This window comes from Parambassis ranga, chromosome 1, assembly GCF_900634625.1.
Source record: "Parambassis ranga chromosome 1, fParRan2.1, whole genome shotgun sequence".
NCBI classification, from domain to species: Eukaryota; Metazoa; Chordata; class Actinopteri; family Ambassidae; genus Parambassis; species Parambassis ranga.
This window is the reverse complement of record NC_041022.1, coordinates 17,222,960-17,249,114: the sequence shown is the minus strand read 5'-3', so window position 1 is coordinate 17,249,114 and position 26,155 is coordinate 17,222,960. Positions and strand designations below refer to the sequence as shown.

The 26,155-nt window shown below is 41.3% G+C and overlaps 1 protein-coding gene across 2 annotated transcripts in view; it reads left to right on the top strand.

Annotated features, from left to right (window-relative positions):
- The window catches only part of cntln (centlein, centrosomal protein), a 67,523-nt gene that overhangs the window by 13,912 nt on the left and 27,456 nt on the right, over nt 1-26,155 (top strand). For both annotated transcript variants that reach the window (XM_028404090.1, XM_028404097.1), the window contains exons 10-16: nt 3,965-4,105; nt 7,772-7,891; nt 10,655-10,776; nt 14,061-14,177; nt 19,968-20,068; nt 22,284-22,381; nt 23,318-23,847. In XM_028404090.1, the coding sequence (XP_028259891.1) occupies nt 3,965-4,105; nt 7,772-7,891; nt 10,655-10,776; nt 14,061-14,177; nt 19,968-20,068; nt 22,284-22,381; nt 23,318-23,847 (1,229 nt within the window). The remainder of the gene's footprint in view (nt 1-3,964; nt 4,106-7,771; nt 7,892-10,654; nt 10,777-14,060; nt 14,178-19,967; nt 20,069-22,283; nt 22,382-23,317; nt 23,848-26,155) is intronic.

The following is a 26,155-nucleotide window of genomic DNA, read 5'->3' as shown; positions in this document are numbered from 1 at the left end:
ATCATTGTATTTACACTATAATCAATAAATTGTGTTTTACAAATACAGTTAATCACAGGAGTTACGTTTAAAAAATAACCCGCAATAGGCGAAATCCGCCAGCTTAGTCAGCTATACACACTTTATACACCTTTCTCAGACAGGCATCAACATTCTCACAATTTTCTCTCTTGTTTAAACACTCTCAAAGTTCAAACCTTCCTAGAAAAATAATTTCAGTAATGTAGTACAGCATATCAGTATTTGTATGTGTCTGCATTTGCATTCTGAAAATTGTGAAATGTCTCTATAATGTCGGGCTAGAAAAGGGCCGAATGCCCTGATCTTCTAGCTGCAGGACCTGGTTGATCATCAGGCATCAGGATGACCCCTGCACGCACATTGAGTCTAAACAAACTGCCAGGTTAAGGAGACTTGGGCTGACACTATTACAATCGAAAAGCAGTGAGATCACTCATTAGTGGACAAAAAATAGCTAGAGCAAAATCTAATAATTTTCAACTCTCTCCCTAACTGCATCATTGTATTTACGGTGGTGTAGTGCTTGGCCACTATAAGAGCTGAGTGGTGATTAAAGACCAACATTAGAATCCTTTGCAAACCTCAGGCTTTCTGGAATCATCACCACACTAAATGAGTGGTAAGGTGTTAATTGCATGGGCAGTCATTCAAAGCCTGGGTTATTGTCTCATCAACATTCACTCCAGAAAAGTTTTATCTACTGTAAATGTGGTGGAAAGCAGCACTTGTGAATTTACATGTTAATTTAAACTTTTTAATTTGCAACAAAATTATTTTACAATAGAATTGTGAGATGTCACAGCAGTAAAAGAGACAAAATTCCATTTACCTGGTTTGGTTGTATTGCCTCATCCTCTTACACACATATCAAAGCAGAGCCACTCTTAATGCCAGCATGTGATAGCGTGAAAATAGTGTTCAATTGGGACTTTAATCTAGCAATAGCAATAGACCAACAAAACATGACAACTGCAATTGTGACACAAACTCACGCAGCCCCCCCCCCCCCCACTTTTTCAATAACACCACACATGTTGTGTCCTCCTTAGCTCCTTGCTTGTTATTTTTATTGGCCCTTTTAAACGTTTTTGATGTATAATTAAAGCGCTCATTACACACATGAACACATAAATACACCCACCATTTTGCCATGTCACCTTTGGCTTTGGGGAGTCGTGTCTTTGATCATCACCATCATTAACAGCAAACGTCTAGTGAAAATGATAAAACCCCAGTACTACAAAGACACATGCAAAATAATGTTTCATCAGAAATTTGAAGAAATAGAAGAGAGCTACGCAGCTTTTCTTAATATTTTTATGCCTTTATGCACTGTTCTGACTCCAGGTTTTTGAATGACTTTTTGGAGTTCTGTAGATCAGTATACAGTTAGTGGAAATTACAATAGAAAGGAGAAAGATGAAATTGAAAGGCTTCAATGCGTTCTCCTGCTAATGTGTCTTTTTTGCCTTTTCTTTAACTAAAGTGCCTGGACCTTTCTAAAGTAGTTTAAACATTCAGGGCAACCTGCTATCTCTGTTTACGTTTCCTCTTCAACTTGACCTCTGGAAATAAAAATATCCAGATTCAAGTAGTGCGTAATGATTATAGACTGATAAATATGTATTAAGTTATTATTCTTTTTCTATAGATCATACATAGTGAGTGTTACTTATAAATAGTATTGTCCACAAGAGTTTTTCGATATGAATGTGTGTTTGGAGCTAGGCCATGTCCAGGGCCATAGACATACTAATGACATAGACACCAGTGGTGTGTTTTACAAGCTCAACTGCTCTCATTAGATGAGAACCTCTGTGTAGCACAGCTCGCCTCATTAATGAAGCACAGCCATGTGCCGCTGCAGAGACGTACACTCGCTCATTCGAGCACATACACACGGGTCAAACAGACTGTGTGGGAGGACTCAGGGTTGTGCACACACACAGCGAAAACATACACGCACCTGCATCTTACTCACTGTGCTGTCCTTCTATAATGTCCCTTTCCACTGCACTACCCATTTTATACATAAACCCCATGCACACACATCCTTTGAAAAATCACCATCTTGAATACAAAGTGCTCCTGGCCTGGTGGGGAGCACCTAATAGCCCTCACTTCTCAGGCCTGTCCAATCACTTTCACATATGCTGTCGCTCCACAGATGTATGTGAATGTGATTGAGAATGCATGCAGTCGGGTGTGTGGTTGTGTGTGATGGCGGCCCCACCTGATTATAGCTACTCTATAATTAACAGTGATCAGATTTGTTTTGTGGCATAAATGGTGCATGTGTAGAACATTAGGCCTGGCAAGTCTCATTTCAAATTCAGCTCAAGGGCTCGGCAGCAGACGGGTCACGAGCTTCAGGGAGCACAATTGCAAGCCTCGCTCCATATGGTCCTGCCTGCCGCATCCTCACCAGCGAGGGCCGTGAGTGCCAGACAAGTTCCCCCAAGAACCTAATCGTGTTCAGTAATTACCAAGACCAGCTTTCTCTTTTTTTCCCCTCCCTCCCTCAGCCTCCTCCCAATCTCTTGCTCTTTTTCCCAACACCTGCATTCTCTCTACTTCCTTTTCCATCTCAGGCCTTAATTTCTTTCACTGTGTTGCTTGTAATGTATTTTTCCCCTTCTTTTTTCTTTCTTTTTGGATCTTTGCTTATGTATACTTTCCTTGCCTTTCTGTATCCTGCTTAATGAAGGAATAGCAACAAGAGAGATCGTAAGAGGAAAAAAGTAGACACTCCCACATCAGTTAATTTCTAAATTGCTTTATGTGGCTGATGCCGAAAAATGCACTCCATCCTCCTGCCTGCCTGGAAATTATAAATAATTGTAACAGATGCGCCAATATGGCCGGCCTCCAATAAACGAGGCCCCAGATAATTTGACCAACCCCCTTTGACAGGCCAATTTAATAAAACATGAACAAAATCTTCCTCACTAATAATTTATCATCCCCTCTCCTCCCCTTTGGTTAAAGTTGATTACCCTGGCAGTTAACAAGGTCACGCCCAGATGCCAGGTTTCTGATAATGCAATCAGGACTTGTCGGGAAAAAAAGGTGATGACATCCTGTGTGGTTTTTTTTTTGTAAGATGTGGTCTCCCAGTACAACATAGTGTGAAGGTCTTTGTTTGTCAAAAGGATTTGATATGTAGAGTGGAAGTGTTGTTGACAGCAGCAGGTGAGACTGTTTTTCTTTTAGTGAGTCACACCTTTTTTTTTATTAAGGGTTTAAGAAAAGAAAGGTGAGAATAAATGCAGGTGAGTCAAACCGTATGAGGGTGTATGAATGTTAATGTCACAATACAGGGCATCAAGTATGTGTATTAAAACTATATAGATCCAATGTTTTGACATAACTGTCTGTAAAAATGAATGCATCAAGGTATTTAAAGCTATCATGTCTTAACTTGTCTTTATCATATTTTCTTGTGATGAACCATATGAGCTGTTAATAATAACAGAGGAAAAGTTTGCATATTGCTGCTACAAATCTTTCTGACATCACCTGTTGTAGATTGTAACCACAGTGTGAGTTGTGGATAATACTTGCATTTTATAATTAATTAATTATAAAATGTCTGTTGGCAATTATTAATTGATACTAATATTAATTAGTATACACTAGTTATGGACTTAAATACAAGTTACATTCTCTGCTTCACTTATTTAGGTCTAGAAAACAGTAGTTTAGGAGTTTATGGGTTGTTGATAACCTGTGTTTACTTACCTAAATATGGAAAACTGTCATAGCTCACAATACAAGATACTATATACTCTTTGAAAGGTTTGAGTTACATTTACGTTTCACACAAACACTCCAAATTAAAACATGCCTCTGACAGTTTTGTCATATGACAGGTCTGTTTGGTTGTACCTATTGTAAGATATTTTGTGTCTCATAAGAACATCCACTGTCTCTTCTTTTTCAGGCAGTGGTGTCTGAGCAGACTGATGCTGCAGCTCAGAGTTCTAGCCCTCACTCTGATCAGGCCTTTACTCGGAGTTCAGATCCCAGACCAGAGGACAAAAATTTCCATCACAGATCAACCGGTTCTGTCAGAAGACAGCAGGTAGGTCAGCACACACTACTGGCAATTATGTCAAAGACAGCACGTGGCCAAAGCAGCTAACATGCCCACACTTATCAATTACCATTATGCTCAGATTAGATCAAAGCCATAGAGAAGGGATATAAAGGAAACGGTCTGTTGAGAATCATGTGATTTATCAGACCCAGTCTCTGACAACCTTTGTCCTGAACTTCCCCACACACATACACTCACACAGATGCCCCTCCTACTGTGACCAGGCCGGCGTGTGCTGCTGGTTTCACGCATGCCTTGGGCTCAGGCACTGGCTAATTTACCGCTTCAGCAGTACATTATGAACAAGAAAGAAGCTTTTGATCTTCTCAGTATTCCACTCGTAAGTTTGGCAGGACATGTTTCTAGATGGCCTCACTCACTCTAAAGCTGGCCTGAAGACACATTGTTTGATTTATACTGCTGTCCTCATTATATCTACAATCAAAGCACTTCTGTTCTGGCAGTTTATACATGTAATGTAATTATATTGTACAAAATAAATAAATAGTATTGACATCATTTGATGTCCTTTCATTTTCTAGAAATTCTGCTGTTTGCCCGAGGACACACCACTCACACATGTAATGAATCTGTTGTTATGCGCTTACAATTTATTATTAAGAAATGTGCCATTTCTGATCCTGTTGCTGATACTTTTAATCAGAATAGGACTGTAATGCAGTTTTGACACTATACATTTTTTATACTTTATTACATTGAATAAAAAAACATGAATCATAATTGGATTTACAGAAGTGTAAATCAGCTGTACTTATTAATAGCTCTGTAACTCAATAACTCAACTTGATCTATGAAAAAGACAGTCCCAAGCATTTATTGATTAAATACTGTAGTTATTCCTGCCCCTGACCACACATACAGGTTTCCTGCATACATTTACAAATATAATTTTAATGCTGGCACATGATCATATTATGGCTGCACAGCCAACTTAAAGTATATGGGGAAAAAAAGATTTCAAGTGAAAATGGAAGTAGGCATGACAAAGCTATAGTTTAATTGAATAGATACAGTTCTGCATTTAATTTTCACAAATGAGTTTTATTCTTTTGCTGCTTAATACACAAATATGATGATGGTCCAAAGAAGCCATAAACTTGTAATGCTTCATTGCCCCCATTACAACAGTTATACCAAACTGCAAGGTCAAAAGCTGATGAAACAAGCCTTCTGTGCAGCCCCCTCCGGCCGCACCGGACACAATTTGCTGCTCTTAGTGCCCAAAGTGAAATGTAATTATTGACTAAGACAAGGAGTAGCTTACAGTAGTATACGGCTTACAATTTGCTACACTACTACTACCAAACCACAAAGTGTTAGTGATGTTGGCCATTTTGGAAAACAACTTCTTTAGGTCCCAGCTTTGTTCTGGAAAATCAGATTGATGAAGTCTGCACAGTGTCACCTTCATCCAGCCTTTGCAGTTCTGAGCCAGAACCCTTATAGGAACAGCTCCACACCATTTTTTTTACCTACAAATTCAAGTTCTCCTGGTACAGGCTTTTACATTTGCTATTTTTGTGCTTTATCTGTTTTTGTGTCTATGTACACATTATGTCTTGTGTATTCAAGACATTATTTGTATTCAGCAAGGAACTACAACAACTTTAACATTAAGGGCTGCTGCTGCAATCATAAAGAAACCCATTGATGATGACAGTGACCCCTCTCTCTGAGAGGTAGAGCTGGCGAGTGTAGGAGAGGTGAATAAAGAAGGGAGGCAATGGATGAAATGTTTCTTCTTTGCTCCATTGACCCCTCAGTAAATAAGTGTTTTACTTGCATTATAATCTGAGGCCTTTATCCTCATTTCCTTTTTACTGTATGTCTTCCTCCTCCTTCTGCATTGCACTCTCATGTTTACAGAGCCATTACAGGGTGTTATGGACAGGTCAGGGCATGACCACCGACCAGCTGCTAAGCTGAAGTAGACAGCGGGGACAAATTTCTTTGCCTCATGCTCTCAGCTTTTTATCTCCCATGCCAGTCGGACATTACCATTAATGTCATAACATAGAGCTTCCCACACAAACAAAGGCATTCATATATCTTCTGGTTCTGCAGCAGACAGGCGTCCAACTGGACCAGGAAGAGCATCTGCACAAAATCTCAGACATTAGTCAATGTTGTCATGTCATTGTCCTGTGCTCTCCATTAGACAAAACACATAGCAATTTATCTCCTATGGTTCTCACTGCAGAGGGCAATATGGACTTTTACTTAGCTCAATGTAAAACATTTTTTCACATTTTTACCTGAGTTTGAGTTCCTTCTCAATAAGTCATACTTTATAATTGGTCATCTTTACTTTCAAGTTTAGGGCTTTTAGTTGGTTTGGATTCCCCTCTTGGCCTCAGTGTTTCCCTCTTGTACATACAGACTAAGCCAGTTGGCCCGCCACTCATCAGGAATATGCAGATCAATCTGCTAATTAGTTACATAGAGTCATTAAGTCTGAGTTAGAACACATGGTTGGCACCCATGCAGGCATGTTAGCAGAACCTGGCGCACCAGGTCACTGGAGTCAACTATAGCCCCAGGGCACAATCCTCAGTGCACTTATATGCATATATTATTGTCACACTCAAGGCCAAAATGGGGTTTAATGTCATCATTATTTTAGTGACAAAGGTGAATTTTGATACTATCAGATTTATCTTTTGAGTTTAGTAGTAATAGTTTTTAATGTGTATGGTCTTGATTACAACACTGGCACAATGATTAACAGGAACTTGAAGTAACAACAACAACAACAGGTGTCTTTAGTTATAACTTTACAAACAACAAACTCTTGTCAACAAAAACACCACTGAGCTATTATTAACTTCCTCACTCTATCACCTCCTCTTGTACTACTTATCTGCTGCACAAGGACTGGTGTGCATTTAGTCGCATTGCATATTTTAGCCTGCCATCTGGTCAGCCCTGCCTGTCACCACAGGGGGCTTCGTATCCTTTCATATTTATATTCCACAAGCATATTGTTCCCACTGCTTTTCTACAGAGCGGCACCAGTACTTCTCCATTTCTTTATTTATTTCTTCAGAAGAGGCTGGCTTGCAAACGGCACCCCCTCCTAATCGGCAGCTCTTCCAGTTGTCCTATCAAGTGTAACCTGGAGGCCCCTAGTAGAGCAATTAGAGCGGCCTCCCTGCCCACCTCTTGTAATGAAGCCCAGCACATTCTGGAATCTATAGCCCCTTTAGTCTCCCCTAATGGGACATCATTATTGTCAAAGAAACAATGTAAATGGAAATGAACATACTCATTAGCCAGTCGCAGGGAGAAACCTTTGCTGCTCTCAGCTTGCAACTCCTGCTTCCAAACAAACATATACACACACACACACCAAAGTAAACCTCCTCTCTTCAGCTTCCGTGGACTTCTGCTTCGACTTGCTTTATTCCTCTGGCAGCATGTTTGTTTGTGTGTACATATGTGTGTACCAAAGACGGTGTTCATGTTTTACCCAAGGTGAAAAGGGAATGAAATGAACATAGATAATTCCATTATTGGCATTCACTCAGTGTTTCTACAGATGTTAATTGCTGCATGCGTCTGTGCCTGTCGGTGTAAGCAAAGTGTGTTCAAGCAAGTTCTCACCCCAGTGCTTCTCTTCACGTGTCCCAGGGTGCACCTGTGCAACGGTCCAGGTCTCTGTCCCCAGCCAGCAGTGTGGGGTTGGAAAGTGAGAGGAGAAAAGGAGCAGAACGGAGGATACAAGACCTTGAGGAGTTGCTGCAACTAAAGGTACCCAGTTGCAAATAGATATTTATACTCTTTTATTTTTTACATGGTATACCAGCATGTATGCTGGTATACCATGTAAAGTTTATTTTATGCCAGATCTCAAGCTAAATGTAAGCCTCTATTGTTTTTGCAGTCCATATTATTCTCTTCACCTTTTCTATTCATCCCCCCCTACATACCACTTTCCACTGACTATCAGTGGCATTGAAGTACTTAAAGTATTGTTTGCTTAATAATCCATTGGTGTCTATCTGATAGTGTAGGGTTCCAGACAGGCTTAATGGAGCAGCCTGGTACTGTGGCCACTATCTTACATATGATTGCTGCTATCAGCTGCTGGGTTGTAGAAAGGTCCACAACACTGTTTCCAAAGGGTTCAATTGCACTACTTCTGCCACTGCCTCCTCCATGACCTTCTCTTACAGTGTCTTTCGCACACATGCACACACACACACACGTGTCCACAGAGTGCGTAGGCAGTGAAGCAGCAGGAGAGGAGCTGCTCTGGTGAAAGTGGATGCAGCAGGGTGTTTTTTTCCTTAAACGAATCAGCTTTATTGGTCTTTTAACCTTCATGTGCTCTATGATGTACTTTTCGCAGTATTCTTCATTCCCATGTCTTCTTTTCGCTCTTTTAGATTGACCTCAAGCAAAAATACAGTTAATTATTACCTCTAACCTCTGTTTTTTTAAGGGTCTTAAAAATAGACACACAGTCTTTTATTTAATGCCAGCTGTGTATGCATTTCCCCTTTTTTATTTGGACTTTCACCTAAAGCTGTCCTCTTTAATGCCTTTCTTTATTCTTTCCATCTTTGTGGCTGACCAGTGAATGAGTGATTATTCAAAGGTCATCTCCCTTTGAACACAATCCCAGGAAAAGATTAAGCACTATTTCCTTGTCAGATCGGAATTGTCTGAATTACATCACTGGCAGACACCTAGACAGTAATGCTCAACATAGATTCAGACAACACGCATGACTGTCTTAGTTAATGGTGCCATTTACTTGTCTGCCAGTTGAGGAGCATTTACCAATGGTATGCACAGAACAATGCGACCACATTAATGAGGGCATAAGTTCAGCGCATGGTTTCCCAGTTTTGTCCTTTGCTTGGTTTCATGAGTAAAAAAAACATGCCCTCTATTGGCTGCACCTAAAACCTTACCTTCAGCCTCTTATAGTTCAGTACTTTGCTCTGTGCAGTCCATTGTTCTACAGTTGATCCTATCCAGTTCTTTCCAATAGAATGCCTTTCAAATTGGGTACGGCAGCTATACCATTGACATGTTGACCTTAGCAGCTAACTGCAGACAAACAAACAATTCTCTTAATAATGGCCTCCTTTTTTCTTCAGCACTTTTTTTTCAAGTAAAAAGTAGCTGTTGCTGTGTAATTATTTTTCAGCTTGAGAACTTCCACAGATGTGTATGCTGGCTGAGGTGGGGGGGGGGGGTGTATTGATCGGTGAGCAAGGGTCTGTGGCCTGATGACCAGAGCTGTGCTGCCCAAGGGAAGCTCTATAAGGAGCCTGGGAAGCCATGATGTGGCTAATGCCCTGCCACTTGCTCAATCTCACCCCCCTACCCCTGCATCAGTCAGCCACAACTCTTCTCTGTCCTCCCTCAGCTCCTAGTTCCACCAGTTAATATGGCTCTTGTCTAGCCCCTTTATTAGAGCCTTGTTTTTGAGAGGTTGGGGGCTGCTGGAAGGGGCCACAGATGTCTTGCAGATGTCCTCTGTGAGTAATCCGCACTAGGGAAAATCCATACTTGTCACAATCGGCAGTGTGGATGTGCAATGTGTGTGTGCGCACACCCATTGTGTGTCAAGTGCATGTTTGTGTGCTTTCTGCGTTCTCTTTGTCCTTGTTAATAATAACAGGGCTGAGGGCTCGCATTTCCCTCTCTGCAGGGTAGCCATGTCATATCAGCAGTAAACAAGCTCCTTCCCTTCAGAAAGCGTTCAACAACTCTCCCTAGCCCTGGCCACTCAAGCAGAAACCTGTCCTGCACTCTTCCTTTCGCTTTTCCTTTTGCTTCGCACTCCCTCCCTTTTGTCTCCTTCTAATTTCTCTGTTTTCCGTCTTTCTTTTCCCTCTACTTTCATGTGCTGACTTTCTCTCTATCCTTAGTCTCTTTGCACCTTTGTTTGTCCTGTCTGTTGAAAGTATTTTCTCCCATCTCCCTCACTGTTAAGGTCAATGTGATCAGGAGGAGGGGTGCCCCTGACAAGAAAAATCTATATGTTGTCTTCCCTTACTCGTTCTTTCAAGCAAGCGCCTAATCTTGCTGTGTTTTAATAGCTGTCAACAAAAGTGTCAGCAACAAATCCACCGCTACAACCTTTACATCACAACACATGCTGGTTATCAGCTGATTTTCTTTGCGGGTTGAAGAGTGTATTTTTGTGCACCTGCTTTGTGTTCTGTGGTAACACCACCTGACGTGGCATGTAAATGGCCACCTTAATGATGTTTTTGCTGCCCACTAAGAGTTAAAGCACATGTGTCTGTGATAAAAGACAAAGTATTCTGAATTTTCTGGTTTCTGTGAGACAGAGATATTTAGGCAATACACTAGTTTAAATATGATATTTTAATATATGTATGTATGTATGTTTTAAATATAACTTTTTAACTTTTCTTACCCTCTGCTGTATGAATTTGCACATGGATCCTTCCTAGTCCTTTTTTAGTTTAGTTATGTTTTATTTGACATTCCCAACTTTTGAGAACTTTTGTTGTGTGCTTCTTCATGTAGATAAAAGAAAATGAAGAGCTGAGAAAGGCTCACAATAAACGCCGGGAACGCCTCTGTTTGATTCAGACCAACTACAAGATGGTCAGAGATCAGCTGAAAGAGATGGAGAAAGCAAGTGGCTTGTGAGTACACATTTTATTGTTTAATTCAGCAGAAGACTATTGTCACACATGCATCAGAAAGAATGGGACTAAACAGTGTACTTCCAAACAGTACATCCTTCAAACACTAAACCTATGCATACCTAACATGACTTGACTTCCAGGTCTACTGCAGCAGTAGTGAGTAAGAGATGTTTGAAACCACATAACTTACCTTTCCTTATGTTAAAAGCCCATGTGAAACACTACAGCCCCCTGAAACCACTCACAAATAGTCTTACGGCCCCATTGCTCTCTGCATGTAGTCTGACAAGACTTGAGTGCTGGATTTGGGAAAGTGGGAGAAATTCCTCTCTTCGCCTTTGAAAAGCTCAGAGGTTTTAAGCCTAGTCAATTTGGGCCGCTTTGTGCCAAGTGTATGTGCTGCTGCGTCTCTTCTCCCTCAGCGTTCATTAAGATGTGAGAGCCAGAGGCTGGAGGTGTCTGGTCCTGGGGGTGCAAGGTGTTTGAGAAGGCCTGTGGAGGGAGGATGAAGAAGGGAGGAGGGAAGAGGGCCATTTCCTGCTTCGACCTGTAATCTTCACCAGAAACCACAGGATTTTTTACACAACGTGAAAAATGTGCTGGAAAATGTCATTAACATAAGGGTCTTGTTCTGTTGTCTCCCCCAGTCTTTTCCCACTTCTCTGTCTGTTTCTTCTCTCCACCAGCATCATTCAGGCCATTTAAAGTGTAGCTAAAGGTGCATATGCTTGGTGGCCTTTTGGGAGCAAAGTGTTGACCCCGTCAGCTGTTTTCTCACTGGGTTAATTAAAGAAAACAGCAGTGCAATGTGAGCCCGTGTGAAAGTGGTGTGAGTGAGAGAGCGCGTTCAGTCCTAGGCTCGACTCGGCTCATGTTAGCTCACTGTGGCTCAGCAGCATGTGTCTGAAACAGTGGGAACAAAGACAGAGATATAGAGAGCTTCAACACCAGTTGTGTCACTGTTATACATTTTACCAGGTTATCAAAGAAATGTCCTGTTTAGTGAAGTGGTATACCTTTGTCAAGATATGCACGATAAAATAATGTATAAGACAAACAAGGCTTTTTTTACACTGTGTAGGTTTAGAAGGCTTAAAGCTAGGTTTTGCTGTGTTACTGTCAGTGTATCAGTATTTCATGACTGATTTGACATGAAATTGATGCAATAGGCAGCTCTGCCCTTTTCAGCCAGAGCCTTCGATGGCATCAGCCAGTCACTCAATGTTATGATCTTGGCATTCATTTGGCATTAAGCCACATCCTTAAATAGCTGTAAAACCCGCTGGGGTAATGGCAGCCTGAATGAGAGACAATAGAAAATGACTTAAATACTCCCATTAGTGCTCGGAAATCAAGGCCTTAACAAGTCAGTAGGGATAGGCGTCGAGTCTCATTGCATTTCAAGCTTGTTAGGGATTTCCCAGTTGCTTCCATGCTGTGTTGTTGCCTTTTTGGAGAGATGCGGGGGGTCGGATTTGTTCCCCTTTTGTGTGCACGGCCAAAAAATGAGACAGTATGTGCATCTTTCCTTACCTGCCACACACATACCTAGACTTTAAAATTCTTATACATACACACATCCACAGTTTATAAGCTAAAGAATATGTAGTATTGGACACGTTTTCTACACTTAAGAGATTTGTTTCACTCATAATAATCTCTATCTCTCATAAGCAAAACATTGAATTAGACAATTGGTTGGTGAATAGCCAGCTGCTGCATGATGTCAACAGTGTCTGTAATAACCAGTCCTGCCCTGGGTAGATCTACGAGCCAATCACAGAGTCTATCTTGTCCATCTGCTCATCAGTGTGCAGGCAGTGCACAGTTGGCCAGTCCCAGCGATACCACCCTGCCATTCACCATTACTGTAACACCATATTTTCCCAAAATGGCAGGAAGGAGAGAGGGAAAAAGCTAACTTCTTATTTATATTAAAGAAGGGGAAAAAGTTTTTTAATCAGACTAGAGATGATAGGGGTGAGCAAATAAAATTAAAGGTTATTAAAGCATCCGTACTCTGATCAAAGTTGCGCCCATAAACAGATTCCCCTTGATTCAGAGCAATTAGCCGCAGCAGCGTGGAAAAGTTCTCTCTATTTCCTCCTGCTTAATAATGGAAACTAGCATACCATAGGGGAGGGTGCACTGAGACCTGAGGAAGATCTCTCACATGGCTCCATGTTCAACAGTTTTTCGTCCACTGTAAACAAATTAATATGTATAAAGCTTTACTATGACTTAATAAAGCTCCATATGCATTTCAAATTACCCAGATAGATATGTAGTACAGTGAGATTATCCATTAAATATCTTTGCTCTCTGAGATACTTACAAAAGTCCACATATGGCACACATGTACAGTCACTCACATACACACTACAAAAACGTTAAACAGCTTTAAATGGCTCACAGGGGCATTAGCAGTAATAAATGAAATTATTTGCCTTTTCTGAGTACCCTCTAATTCCAGGTACCAGGGTATTAGTATTAGTAAGAGTGTTAGTATTAGCGGTGTGTGGCGGCATCTACATAGCCAATAATGGCCACTGGAAAGGAGCCCTCTGCTATAGCTGTGACCCTCACAATCTATTTCCACACCTCTGCCACATTGATTGAGTGAAAATGAGAAACTGTAGTGAGTGTGTGTGTGTGTGCGCGTGTGACAATAACGGTGTTCTCTTCTCATCTGCTGTTTTTGTAATCTGTGGATTTCTCACTAAAACCTGTTTTAGTTTGCAAATGAAAGGCTAATTGGAATTGAATGTGTTGAGGCTGATTGATGAGTTGGATGTGTGCAGGGATGCAGTTGGGGGCAGTAGGGATTGTGTGTGTGATATGAAGGGGAAGTTCAATGGAAGCAGCAGCTAGTGAGCACAAAGTGTCATTAAGTATTCATAAGTGAGGTGCAGACATTTGAATGACCTCGTTTGCAAGTGTGTTTTTGCCATTATTTACATTTGCATGGCACACAGGGAATGCTCCGCTGCCCTGCCACACGGGCAGTGCCCTGGGCTTTAACAAACATGCACATGTGTGTACATGATTTGCCACAGAAATGTCAAAGTCAAGGCTGCTCATTTGAATACTGCTAAAGATGGCTGAATAACAAAAAGTGCGTGAGACTAAGGGGCTTCGTTACCCCTACAGTACCAACTATTTTTCCCTTGTCAGTATGTTTTCTACATGTATTTCCCAAGTGGGACTGTTTGTTCACTTTATGTGTTGCGTTTCCGCTTTTGTCTTCTTATTGTGTATATCTTCTGTGTTTGTGTGTTCAGGGCAGGTGGAAGGACACAGCGTGCAGCATCATGGCAGCTACGACAAGAGAATAGTGATGCTGTGTGGAATGAGCTGGCCTACTTGAAAAATCTTAACAGGAAGCTCTCCACTGAAAAGTAAGGCACCTTCTGTGAACACCTGCCAGATTGACATACAGCGACACTGGAAGTTTTGTATAACTGCACACATTCTAACACATACTGAATCACTCCCACTGTCCCTTTCTTGTTTGTGAGTGGTAAAATGTGAGCGTGCCCTTCCCAACTTCACAGCATCCACATAGCCCTCCACATCATTACAAGCCAGCAGGGGCAAAAGCCAGATCATTAGACTCTGCTCATTTGTAAAATTGGATGTCCAAAAACTCACACATAAATGTGCAGGAAGTAAAATTACATTATTAGAATCGCTGGCAGTTGTTGTTGTGAAATAGCTTTTTAATAGAAGATTTATGCCAAAATGTAGTTCTTTTGCCAACACCTCTAGGTGAATGTCAATACAATATTTGACATAACATTTGTTGTAGCAGGGCTCACAAGTTTAGTGATAGTGTGACAGAGGGTCTTTTCATTTAATTCTTTTCCTTATTACTTCATTGTTCTTCAATCTTTCTGTCTGTCTTTGAATCTAGTATAGCCATTGTCTTGTTTGATCTACAGAAACCCTGTAACACTGACCATCTATGATGCTACACAAAGCTTGGCCTAAAGCCACAGTCTACCTCTCTCCTGTCCTCCCTAGCCTTCACCCCTCTTCACCTCTTTCCTTTTCTATCCTGTGCCTCTGTGCCCTCCTCTTCTCGCTTGTCTTCCCAGTTGCCTCCCTCTGGCCCTCTGTGATGCAGCAGTAGGCTGAGGCCAGAATTCTGGTACTTGCCCCCCACTCCCCCACCCGCCTGCTTTCCCCTCTGCTCACCCCCCTGCCCTGTCCTCCTAATCCCAGCTGAGCTCATTATGATATAGCCCGGCTGCCTCTCTCCAAGCCTGAGCTGTCCGAGCTAATTACAGGCTAGCAGCCTTAGTGCCGCCGATGCTGCCTGTTAAGGGATGTCCATCCGCCTGCCTGCCTGGCCACGACTAGAACTGAGCAAAGATGAGCGTTGGATAGTCTATAGGCGGGGCATGTGGGGGTGAACAGACCACAGTGAACACGTAGGGTCCTTGGTACTGACCTGCGAGGAAAAACCACATGGGATGGACAGTGGCTGGCCTCTTTCCTATCTGTGTAACTGCTCTGTCCTTTGGGGTCAGTGTTGATCCCCTTCATGTGCCCCTGACCATCTTCACCTCATTTCCTATGTTCCTGGCCCTGGGAACCATCAGCTTTACTAAGCAAACAGCTTTACTTTACTGCAACACACAATACAGATCTCAATACAGAAGTGGCAAAGGACTGGGGGCAAAAGTGGGTCCATTCTAATCCAACTACAGCAAGAGAGCCTATAAGCAAACAGGCTGGCAGGAAACTCTTGTGGCAAGTAGTTAAAGCTTGTTGTTCCATCGACCGTATTGTAATGATTGTGCTTGTGAAGGTTATGCTAGATAAGTGTTAGCAATGATGCACTAATGGCTAATTAACTCGTGGCAGCTGAAAAATTTAGGGCCAAATTAAGGCCCCTTATACAGCGTTAAATGACTAGTGGCAGGCATTAGAGAAGCAGCTCTGTTTAAACTCCATTTGTCTATCATTTGCTTCCCTCATTGTCATGATATAATCCACAGATGCTCCACTCACCTTCTCAAAACACACAGTCTTAAATCACTGTCTTGAGACTCAGATGACCATTTCCCACAATGAATATTGCTGAGATAACTTCAGCACAGTGGGTCCCAACAGTGTTAAGAGAAGGTTATCAAACCCGGCAGAATAATATCGCTGAATCAAAAGGTTGTGGAGAAAGGTGAAACAGATCTACTACTGTAGCTGATTTACAGGCACCCTTTGACTTGATTTAATGACTCAAATCACTAACAAATAACTTTTTGACAGCTTTTTACTTGAAAATTATTTCATGCACATTCAGCCAAACCACTCCCTGGATAACTACTTATGTAGCAATATCATTTGAAAAGTTACTGGGTTACAGAGAGGGTGCGAATATATTTTTGTTTTTTGGAGTGACCATATGGCTTTTGAACATTGTAAGATGACATGGAGTTGTTCCCCTTTCTCACTCACCAGGATCACATCACAGTTCCTTGTGTGTTGAGTTTGTATAAAGCATAGCTATAGCTAGCTAACGCATTCTGCCAACATCTTGTCCCACATGGGACAGGTGTCTTGCTTTGATTGTGCATGCGGCAAATTCTATCTTCTACCTATCTACATTTTCAACATTTAAACTGTTTAGAATATGATTTTACTTTTCTCTGTTTTAAGGCAAAAGACACAGATATACAAACTAATTGACACCAAGGATAAGTTCCCTCTGCTGCATGGCTGGAAAGCAACTATGGGCAGGGTGGGCCTGAAAATTCTCTGTGGGATCATTTTATCTGCCTCATTATGCATCTGTCTGCGGCACTACATGTCCGTGCTTGTTAATTGTTGTTAAAGGTCTGTTGCTAAAAAGAGGCAGGGATTATTTAGGCTCTATAAACAGAATAAACACACACAGTGCACCCTCAGACTTAAGATGCTATACTCACACGACATCAAAGCATAAATTAGCTAGCGATTAGAGGGGAAAAAGCCTTTGAGATCATTTGCTGCTCCTCTGTAGAGAGTGACCATTATGGACGTGAACCTCCCCAATAAGCGACGTTGACTCTAATTAAGTTTAATAAAGTTTACCCTGATGTTCCTCATATTCCCTTATTTTATTTTCGTTTCATCTACATTTGCTAAAAGGTATTAGAAGTAATGAGAGCCTTTTGCCCTCCGGACCGAGGCTTAGTTAGAGGAGGGACACGTTTGTACACACAAACAGAATGTTTTATGCATGTTACTAAATGAGACAACTATGGATTTTCTTCATGAATTATTTGGTGTTTAAGTTATTGTGTTAAAAACACATATTTACCCTTAGCTAGTAATTGCATTATGATGCAACACACACACACACATACTGAAGATGATGCTGGGCAAAATTAGCACCGACAAATTAAGACAAATTCTTATCTTTTCAATATTTAACGTAACACTGTTGTTATTGTTTTAGCTCAGTTTGGACACCTATAGGTATGATACCTAGCATACCCAGAGAAGGTTGTTTCCACCGTGATTATATTGTGAATTCTCATTTACCTACTATATCTGTGGCCCATAAGCTCACTGTTGCTGTCGCATTGCCCACAGCTTATGTACATTGTCAAGGAATGTGAACTCAATCAGTTGCCATTTCTGCTGACTGCAGTGGCTTAACCTCCCAAACTCCCTCTATGATTGAACATCCTTCTAGTCTTAAATCATGGGGGAATCCCCCTTCACACTCGAAAACAAGATTCTGTCACCAGTGAAAAAAAATACCAATGGTATATTCATATTTTCACCATATTCCCTGTTCTTCTTGTGTATTTTATGTGCTGAACAAGAAACCATAGGGAGGCTGGTGTGTAAAAACACAATGACTACAGGTACTGTATAGCACACCTGTGTGAATGAAGGCAGGCAGTTTGTGCTCTAAGCTATGTTCAGTGCAGCACAAGTAGAAATGAGATCAAATGACAGAGTGGATGGCTCAGGGCTGAAGTTCTAGCACTGCATGAAGACAAAATATTTTTTAAAACAGAGCCAATAGTGCGGCATGAGACACAGACTTGTATTGTAGACCACATCATTACCAAACATAACACCTGTATGTTGCCTTTAGTTTAGTTTTTCTTTGGCTTTTATGTCTGCTGAGTGTTTTTCTACCTTAGGTGAAACTGCAAGTTGAGAGGGAATTGAAAATTGTCCGGCTAGCTTCATTTGATTTATCATCCAGATGCTCTGCAGGAGGTACGGCTGTAGAGAAATCTGTTCTCCTTGGTGATATGTAGGGTATGACAGGAAAACATGGTTTCATTTCAGATAAATTGCAGGTTACTGGAGGTTGTCTTAACATAGGTAAAAGATAGAGGAATTTGTTTTGGGATGGTGGGTATAATGTGATGCAGATCTAAAACATAGCTCCTTGGAGTTAGAAAGCCTTGCTGCTACCACATCCTTAGTTGTCTAAACATATTTGTGAGTTTATAAGCTGCTCTTTTTCTGTTTTAGAACCCAAAAAGGTTGACAGTAGTATGTGTTTATCAAATGATATATAGAATATACACACACAAAGAAGCCAAGAGGCAAGAAAAAACACACCTTTTGCTTCCAAGGAAACCATTTTTTGTTGTTGTGGATGAAAACAAATTCAGGTAGTTTGAAAAAGTGGATTAAAGAAGGTGGCTCTGTGAGCTGGGATAGGCTCCAGCCACATCGAACCTGCACTGCAGGACAAAGCGGCTTCAGATGATGGATGGATGGATGGAAGATGGCTCTGTACTTCCATTGACCAAGCATTGGCAGTCATAATGCTCTGTTGTTTAAACATAAAGCTAACAAATAGAACTGGAACCAGTAATTTGTAATGGATGACTATGATGCACAATGGAGGCGAAGACCAAAAAGGTTTAGGTTAGGGTTATGGTTATTTGTGTAATGTATTCAATATTTTTTTTAACAAAATTGCTTAGCTTGAATATTTAAGATGAGTCACAGATTTTGTATTCTTGTTCCTGTAATGTTTCCCAGCTTAGAACCTTTCTTGCGCAGGCGGGCACTGGAGCAGCTGTGCAATAGTTTTCCATCTCCAGAATGTCCAAAGAACGACACCTGAAATCCAATCTCTACTTCATCTAAGAAACTATGCTCATCCTTCACCAAACAGAATGTTTTGCATATGAACTTTGGTTTAACATCGATACCATCAGTGTCCAAAAAGGCATAAAAGAGAAACATGAGATGGAACACATGCTGCATATATCATCTCGTTTATCCCATTAACAGCATGGAAACATAGGGCAATGCTGGTGCCTCAACGACTTGAGCTCATTTATGGAGGAAAATCTATAGATGAGGGACACATATCCATCTACTTCCTTACTTTCCCCTGGGGGAAGTCATTTGTGTACTTATTTAAACTTCAATCAGCCATTAGTCTAGACCTCATCTGAGTGCTAATTACTGCTCTATGTTATGGCGTTAACCTTTGCAATGTCATTTTCTTAGCATATGTATGAGGATGTATGTTGATTTAACACAATTAAATTAATTGCCATTATGCTCATTAAGGATCACCATAGCCACACAGGCCCTCATGCTCTGTCGATACTTCATAATGAAACATGTATGTTGTATTCACCAAATGCCTAAAGCCAGAAGGAAGACCTACCTTTGTAATGAGGTTAACTTAGGGAAGAATGCCACTACAGTAGCGTGTTTCTAGCATTCCTCTCACTCTGTGGAGCAAAGGGGAGGGAAATTTGGTGTGTGTTTCAGGTGTGGTTGTCTCAGTGGGCTTGTGTATATCCTCAGTAGACTTCAGTTGGGGTCCTAATAATAACTTGAAAGTGCAAAGTCTTGAGTATGGCTCCACATAATTAGCCTTTAGCAGAAATCAAACTAATTGCAGAGTGGTAATTGGGCACACATTACTGTTTGTCTGTTATGATACACACACTCACGCACTGCACTTTCCTACCTTGGTGTTTCATGTTGCTTGTCACTTTGATTTCCAGATGAATTAAAAAGCATTTTAATTAGTAAATTTCTTCACCGTGTCATCTTTGTGCTGGGAAAGAGGGCCAGAGCGGTGAAAAATGAGGTTAAATGTTTAGGGATTTCGTTACAGGTTACAGATTTAGTTACAGGTTAAGAAGATTATATTTGAAATAACTGTGGTGTTAACAAAAGTTTATAATGTGTGTGTGTGTGTTCAGAGCTGGCCTGGAAGAGGAGCTGGACATGCTGCGAGTCCAGGCAGCCATGGACCGGGCTACAGTAAAGGAGCTCCACCTGTGTCTCTCTAATAAGCACCAAGGTAAACCCTTTTTTGTATTATTAGAATTTTGGAAAGTGTGACGATGCTTCAAAATAAGCAAGTGACATTGTTTTTTTTTATTTAGTCATGTTCAGTTTTGGGCATATTTCACTAGAGGAATTTCATGTAAATGCTTTTTGCTCATTTACTGCATTTGTTTTCCTTAATGCAATTTAAGATTTGCAAAAAAAAAAAAAAAACAGAAAAAAAAGTAAACATCACAGTTGAAGTTTAACCTTATTGGTCTAAAAATGTGCATATTTAACACGACATCACCTGTAAGCTGTCCTTTTGCCTCTGGGCCATGTGTCTTAATGAGCAGAATTAATAACACTACTCCCCAGTGGATTTAACAGGACAACTCAATTAGGACTTGATCAACTCCTGGCATATTGATTGGGAGATCAAGTAGTGTCCATCTTGTCTGTCTGTATTATTTCAGTGTCCAAAAAAGGCCCATCGCTTTTAATCCAATCTAAAACTTGTCAGATGCTGAGCAATGCAACCAGTAGCTTTAATTAACTAGCTCGATAACACATCTGTTCTAGATCACTTTAATTTTCTTCACAACCAATGATGTTGTCTGTTGAAGATGCAAGCTTGTAATTTAATGGATGGCACTAATTAAAATAGTGGATCTTCTATTGACTGTCTAGTCGGGAATACTAGGAATTAAGCTCCTTTAAAGGATATACATGGTTTAACATCTTGTCTGACATAATCTCTCAATAAATGTTAAACAGTCTGTGTATTTTTGTGCTTTTTATAATTAGTTACATAAAAAAAGCTTTTTCTTTGCAGTGATATTTACATCATTTGCCCTAAAATCCATATGTAAAGTCAACATTTAAAAAAAACATTCTCAATGGCTACATCATTTACTCCTGAGCAACCCCTGTGACCCGATCAAAAGGATAGAGCACTGAAGAGCTCACACCAAGATCACACTAACGAAAGGCAGCAGATGAAAGGAACAGAGCCTTTGTGCTGCATGCTATGAGGAGACATGGGAGGGACGTTAATGTATGCCGCAGTGCCAGAACCTCCTTCAACAGTAGGTGACTAGGGAGCCACCACGTCTTCTTATCAAGGTAGTGCTGAGGTGCCAACTCCCATGCCACCAGAGCTGGAGCTGGATAATTGTCTCCCAACCTGGTTATGTACCCAGCAAACACAGCAGCCCTCCTGTCCTATTTGGTGCTCTGTCTGATTGAATGTGACATGTTGGGAAGACAAAAGGGCAGGCTAATTCAAAGTAACAAACTTCCCTGGGCAAGACGTCAATGCAAAGCAAGGAAGCAGCAGCAGCTCTTTGCAATACAGCTCTCTCTCTTTTTACTTTCTCCTTCTATGGCCTCTTTTTCCAAGTCACTCTCTAAAAGATCAACTGACCTGATAAGTCAAGGTTGTGAATATTTAATGTTTTCAGCCTCATTGTACAAATTATTTTGGTCATCCTGCCATAAATGTTTAACAAGAGAGAAAAAAAAGACAAAGTTTTATATTGTTTTGTGTTGCCCTTTGCATATAGGTGAGTGAGGAAAGTACTTTTGCTTTAGCCAATAGGTATGTCAAACAGTGGCATAGGGGCCTGTTGAATTGTCTATGTGTGCATACATAATTGTATATAAAATCCCTGAGTACTTGGACTCTTTCAGGCTTTCTGTTATCATACAGCCTAAATCGTGTGTTTGCCAAGGCCACTATTGAAGTTCCCAGAATAAAGCAGTGTGTTTGTCTGTGGAGATTAGATGTCCTATGGGAAAACACAGTGGACTACAAAGCAGTGCAGCCTGGGGCTATGTGTTCACAAGGGAATCAAGCACTTCTCTTCGTTTGTTTAAGATCCCTTGAGAGAGGTTGCACATAGTATTTACTAGTGTGTGCTTTTGAACACTGTTTTCCTTATTTTCTTATGTACTACAAAATAAAACACCTTTTTTGTTAATCAGTTATAAAAAAGGCCATCTTTATAGGATGTGAAGATAGATTTAAGCAAGGAAAATTTCGTGACCATATGAAAACAGCATTAGTGATTTTGCATTACTTTTGATTTGATTGACAAAAGAAGAAAAAAGGAACTGGACATGGGAAAGGAAATTAGACCTTACTAATGCTAATTGATTTAATGTACCCTTTTATTATTATTCTTTTGATTGAGCAGCACAAATTTGACACAGCGTGTCACAATAATGAGCTTTGTTCCTTTTTGCAGAATTGCTTCACAAAATGGTAGAGGAGCACCAGGTCAAAAGCAGCACTCCGAAAAAGCCTTCTCTTTCTTCGGGCCGAATGGAACAGTCATTTAAAAAGGTACAGCGCCATGCCATCACTAAGTGGTCTTTGTCATCGCCAATAAAAGAAACTCGACAGATCCGGAGCCAAGTATGGCTCAATGTCTATTGGAAATAAATGTTTTTTTTCTTTAAAGGTATTCTCACTCTCTGTAAGTGTCAGCTAGATAGTGGTTTGTTTTTCCTCACAGTTAGACAAATTGGCCACAAATAATATGCATACCACAAATAATGCTACTTAGTTTAATGTATTTTTCCAACGCTAGTAGGTTGCACATGTGTTTAAAAATAACCTTCTTGCACGAGTTTATATATTGCAGCCCCCCCCCCCCCCCCCCCCCCCCTTTTTTTGCCTTCATGGCAGTGAATCAGTGAATCATCAGGAGCGGGGATAGCTATCTAATTTTGTTTGAAAGGAACCAGGCTTCACCAGCAGGCAGAATGAGAACCAAATAAAAGGGAAAAATTGCCTGGAGGCACAAACCCAGCAGGCATCCACTGTTCTCTTAAACAGTCTCCACCAAAGATCTAACAAATACCCTAAGTGCTCCTGGTTGCTGTCTAGTTAAAGGTGATCAGGGTAAGGGGGTGCCAGTTAGATGTCCATAGCCGTGCCTGGCTGGAGATGAGGATTTTACATCCCTCATTGCACCTTGCTCCTTTTCCCCCTATTGTATAGCATATAAACTAATGACACTCTTGCAAAAATGTCAGTGGAAAAAAAAGCCATTGTATGCTCTGTGCTATCAGATAAGTTAAATAAGGAAGGCTCTTATAGAATTTCAGTAAAGTATTGTGAAACAACAAAACAGGATGGAGTCATTTTTTATATGCTGTTTTTTCTAGCAATGTGAAAGCATCATGTTCAGGAGTATTCATACTAAACTTAACAGATATTCAATGGACAAAACCTGACTATTTTGTACTAATGAAGACCCACATCGGATTCTTTCAGATTGAGCAGCTGGAGCAGAGGATGATTTCCCTTGAGGAGCAGACAGAAAGGCTGAGGGAAGAGAAAGAGCAGCTACTTGAGGCCAATGAAGACTTGGCCCGCAAGTGCCGCAGACTCCAAGCCTCTGTGGATCATTTGCAAACCCAGGAAGCTGTCCGTGAAGAGGCGGTCCATGCCCAGGCCTTGGCTCAGGGGGAGAAACATCGTAGTGAGATAATGGCTCTCGAAGCCCAACTGGTGGAATCTCAGAAAGAGACTTCCAAGCTTCATCATCAATTGCTGAAACTTAGGCAGGAACTGGGAATTCTCAGAGCAGCCAGGGACTTCTACAGAAATCGTGCAGCAGGACCAGCGCGGGCAGGTGGGATTGCTAACAACATTAGCAGCAAGGTCAAATTCAAAACAACTAGGCACAGAGGTCTGGTGCGCCAGCGCAGCCACCAAACAGTCAGCCCCAATCAAGCCATCAGCTGGCAAGGCCGCAGCCCCAGCCCTGCTAAGGACGAGTGGGAGGACATGAGCGTAGATAGGTAATGATACACACACACAGACACACTTATTCTCACTGCCTTCCCCCTCATTATTTTTAGCTTGTTGAAGTGGAGAGGGTCGGCTGGCTGAATTGTGCGGGGGGGGCATGCAGCATCGAGGGGACAATGTGCATATGCAAAGTGTAAGCAAATGGGTGATTGAATTTCATTGTCTGTCTAGTTGGTATTCAGAAGCCAAAAGAAGAATGTGAACTAGAATGATAGAGAGAGAAGGAGAGAGGAGGGGGAAACTACTGTCAGATCCTTTGAAATATCCTGGGACGCCTTGCTTGGAGCTTATTGACTGAAATTTGCATGCAAAATTAGCCACCTCTCTGCACAAAGTTGAACCAATGCCAGAAAAGCCATGGGATAAGGGGGCCGCCAAAGCCTTGATACCTTCCAGTGATGCCATTTTCATGCACTAGTCACGCTACCTCGAAATTGACAGTTTGGCAGTTTGATTTAATTTACTGGTTCTTTGCATATTTACTAGCCCCCTCCCCCAGCAGCACTAAGAATCCCCCTGCAAGGACCCACCCCCCCATACTCATACACACACAACCATATATGCTCGGAAGCTTACTCCACCTTGCGTCTAGTTATGTTGGTTATCTTGTCAATTTGTGTGTGTGTGTGTGTGTGTGTGTGAGAGAGATGCCTCTCTTATTTCCTCTAGCCAGCCCTTAGTCCCCTCCCAACACACATTCACTTCCTTTCCACCCCACACTCCTCTCCTCTCTCCTCACCATAATTTGGTTAGATAAATTTTGAATGACCCTACTCGGATCAGTACCAGATGTCTACAAGCTGTTTAACACCCTCTAAATTAAGAACCATCGACAGTAATTATTTCATGTATGTTTTATGCAAAAAAGCCAATGAGCCGTCTATTGAGTGATGGTTGGGATGATTTGGTTTCAAACACTCATTGATAGTTTATTTCCTTCTCTTTTTCTACCTGCATGCCTGTCTTTATCCCTCTCTCTTTAGCTCAGTCCTGCTAACTTACTGTCTCTTCACCAACTAATTCATCAGACTGTAATCCACCCCAGCTCTATCCGCATGAGGCCGTTTAACGGGGACTGGGTGCAGCTATGCCCTGCTTTCCTAATACCTCTCCATGTGGCTAATAAGGAGCAGTCTAATAAACGCTTTACCTGAGAGGAGGATCTAAGTGGATTTGTGAAGGAGTCTAAACTGAGATGTTGTCTTATTTAAGGCACCTGTCAGCTCATTTGCTACTATAAAGCCCTCTGTGCCTCCTATCTTGCAGAGGTCCTCTACACAACTATGTCTGATGGACGCTCCTGGAAATACAGTATTTCTGCCTAAGGAGCCTTGGCCTAAATAGCGTCAAATAAAGATGTCAGACTCGTTAAGGCTACTGACAAGTCTTTGTCCCCCCCCCCCCCCTTATTTTTCGTGCTGCCTCTGGCTTCCTCACAAGTTTTAAGATGCTGGAGGCAGCTGACCATTTTGAGCTGGTCAGCATTTCTTTCTGGTGAACAAGATAGAATAAAATCAGGTGGCCATGAAGAATTTTGTACTCAAATGTACTGTTATACAGAATACAGGATACAGCTTTATGTGTTTCACGTGCTATTTATGGCGGGATGTGAATTTATAACCTATTTGTATTTGACCCACATAGTTTTGGACCCAGGCTGTTGGCTTTGTGTTTATGTATATGTCATTTATTTATGTATATTTCGGAAAAATGTTGGCATCACATCAGTGCAACACTGGTATATTCACCAATATATGATCCTATATTTTAGAAGGCTGTTTACTGCTATAGATACCCCAACAACAATAACAGAAATATTACTGTAACATGCTAGCATAGAATTCTTGTCAAAGCCCATCATGACACTACTTTCAGTGCCTGTGGTTATAGTTGAAGTTACTAGTAGTTAACAAAGCTTGCTCATGTTTGATTTAAGTCAGACTTGTGTAGTTAAGGATGAAGTGGGTAGCTTTTTTATCACCTGTAACCATACTCTTTGTAGGGGTGATTAGCAATCCCCAGCAGGTCCTTGTGCCCCTTCTAGACCAGTTTTAACCCTAACTAGCCCTCAGCCCTGTCATGTTCCAGTTAGCTCCTCTCTCTGTGGTCTTTACCTCAGCTGCTTCTCTCAGGCCCCACCTTAATAAACCCGCCAGCGTAAATGTCACTGGCTTCCACCTTCACGTCAAAGGTCACTGTCAATAAACCTGTGTGTGCGCAAGTGTGTGTATGTGTGTGTGTCTGTCTCAGGAAGCCCTTACCGTGTGTCCATCAGATGCAACTTTGCTTGGCTCCGCT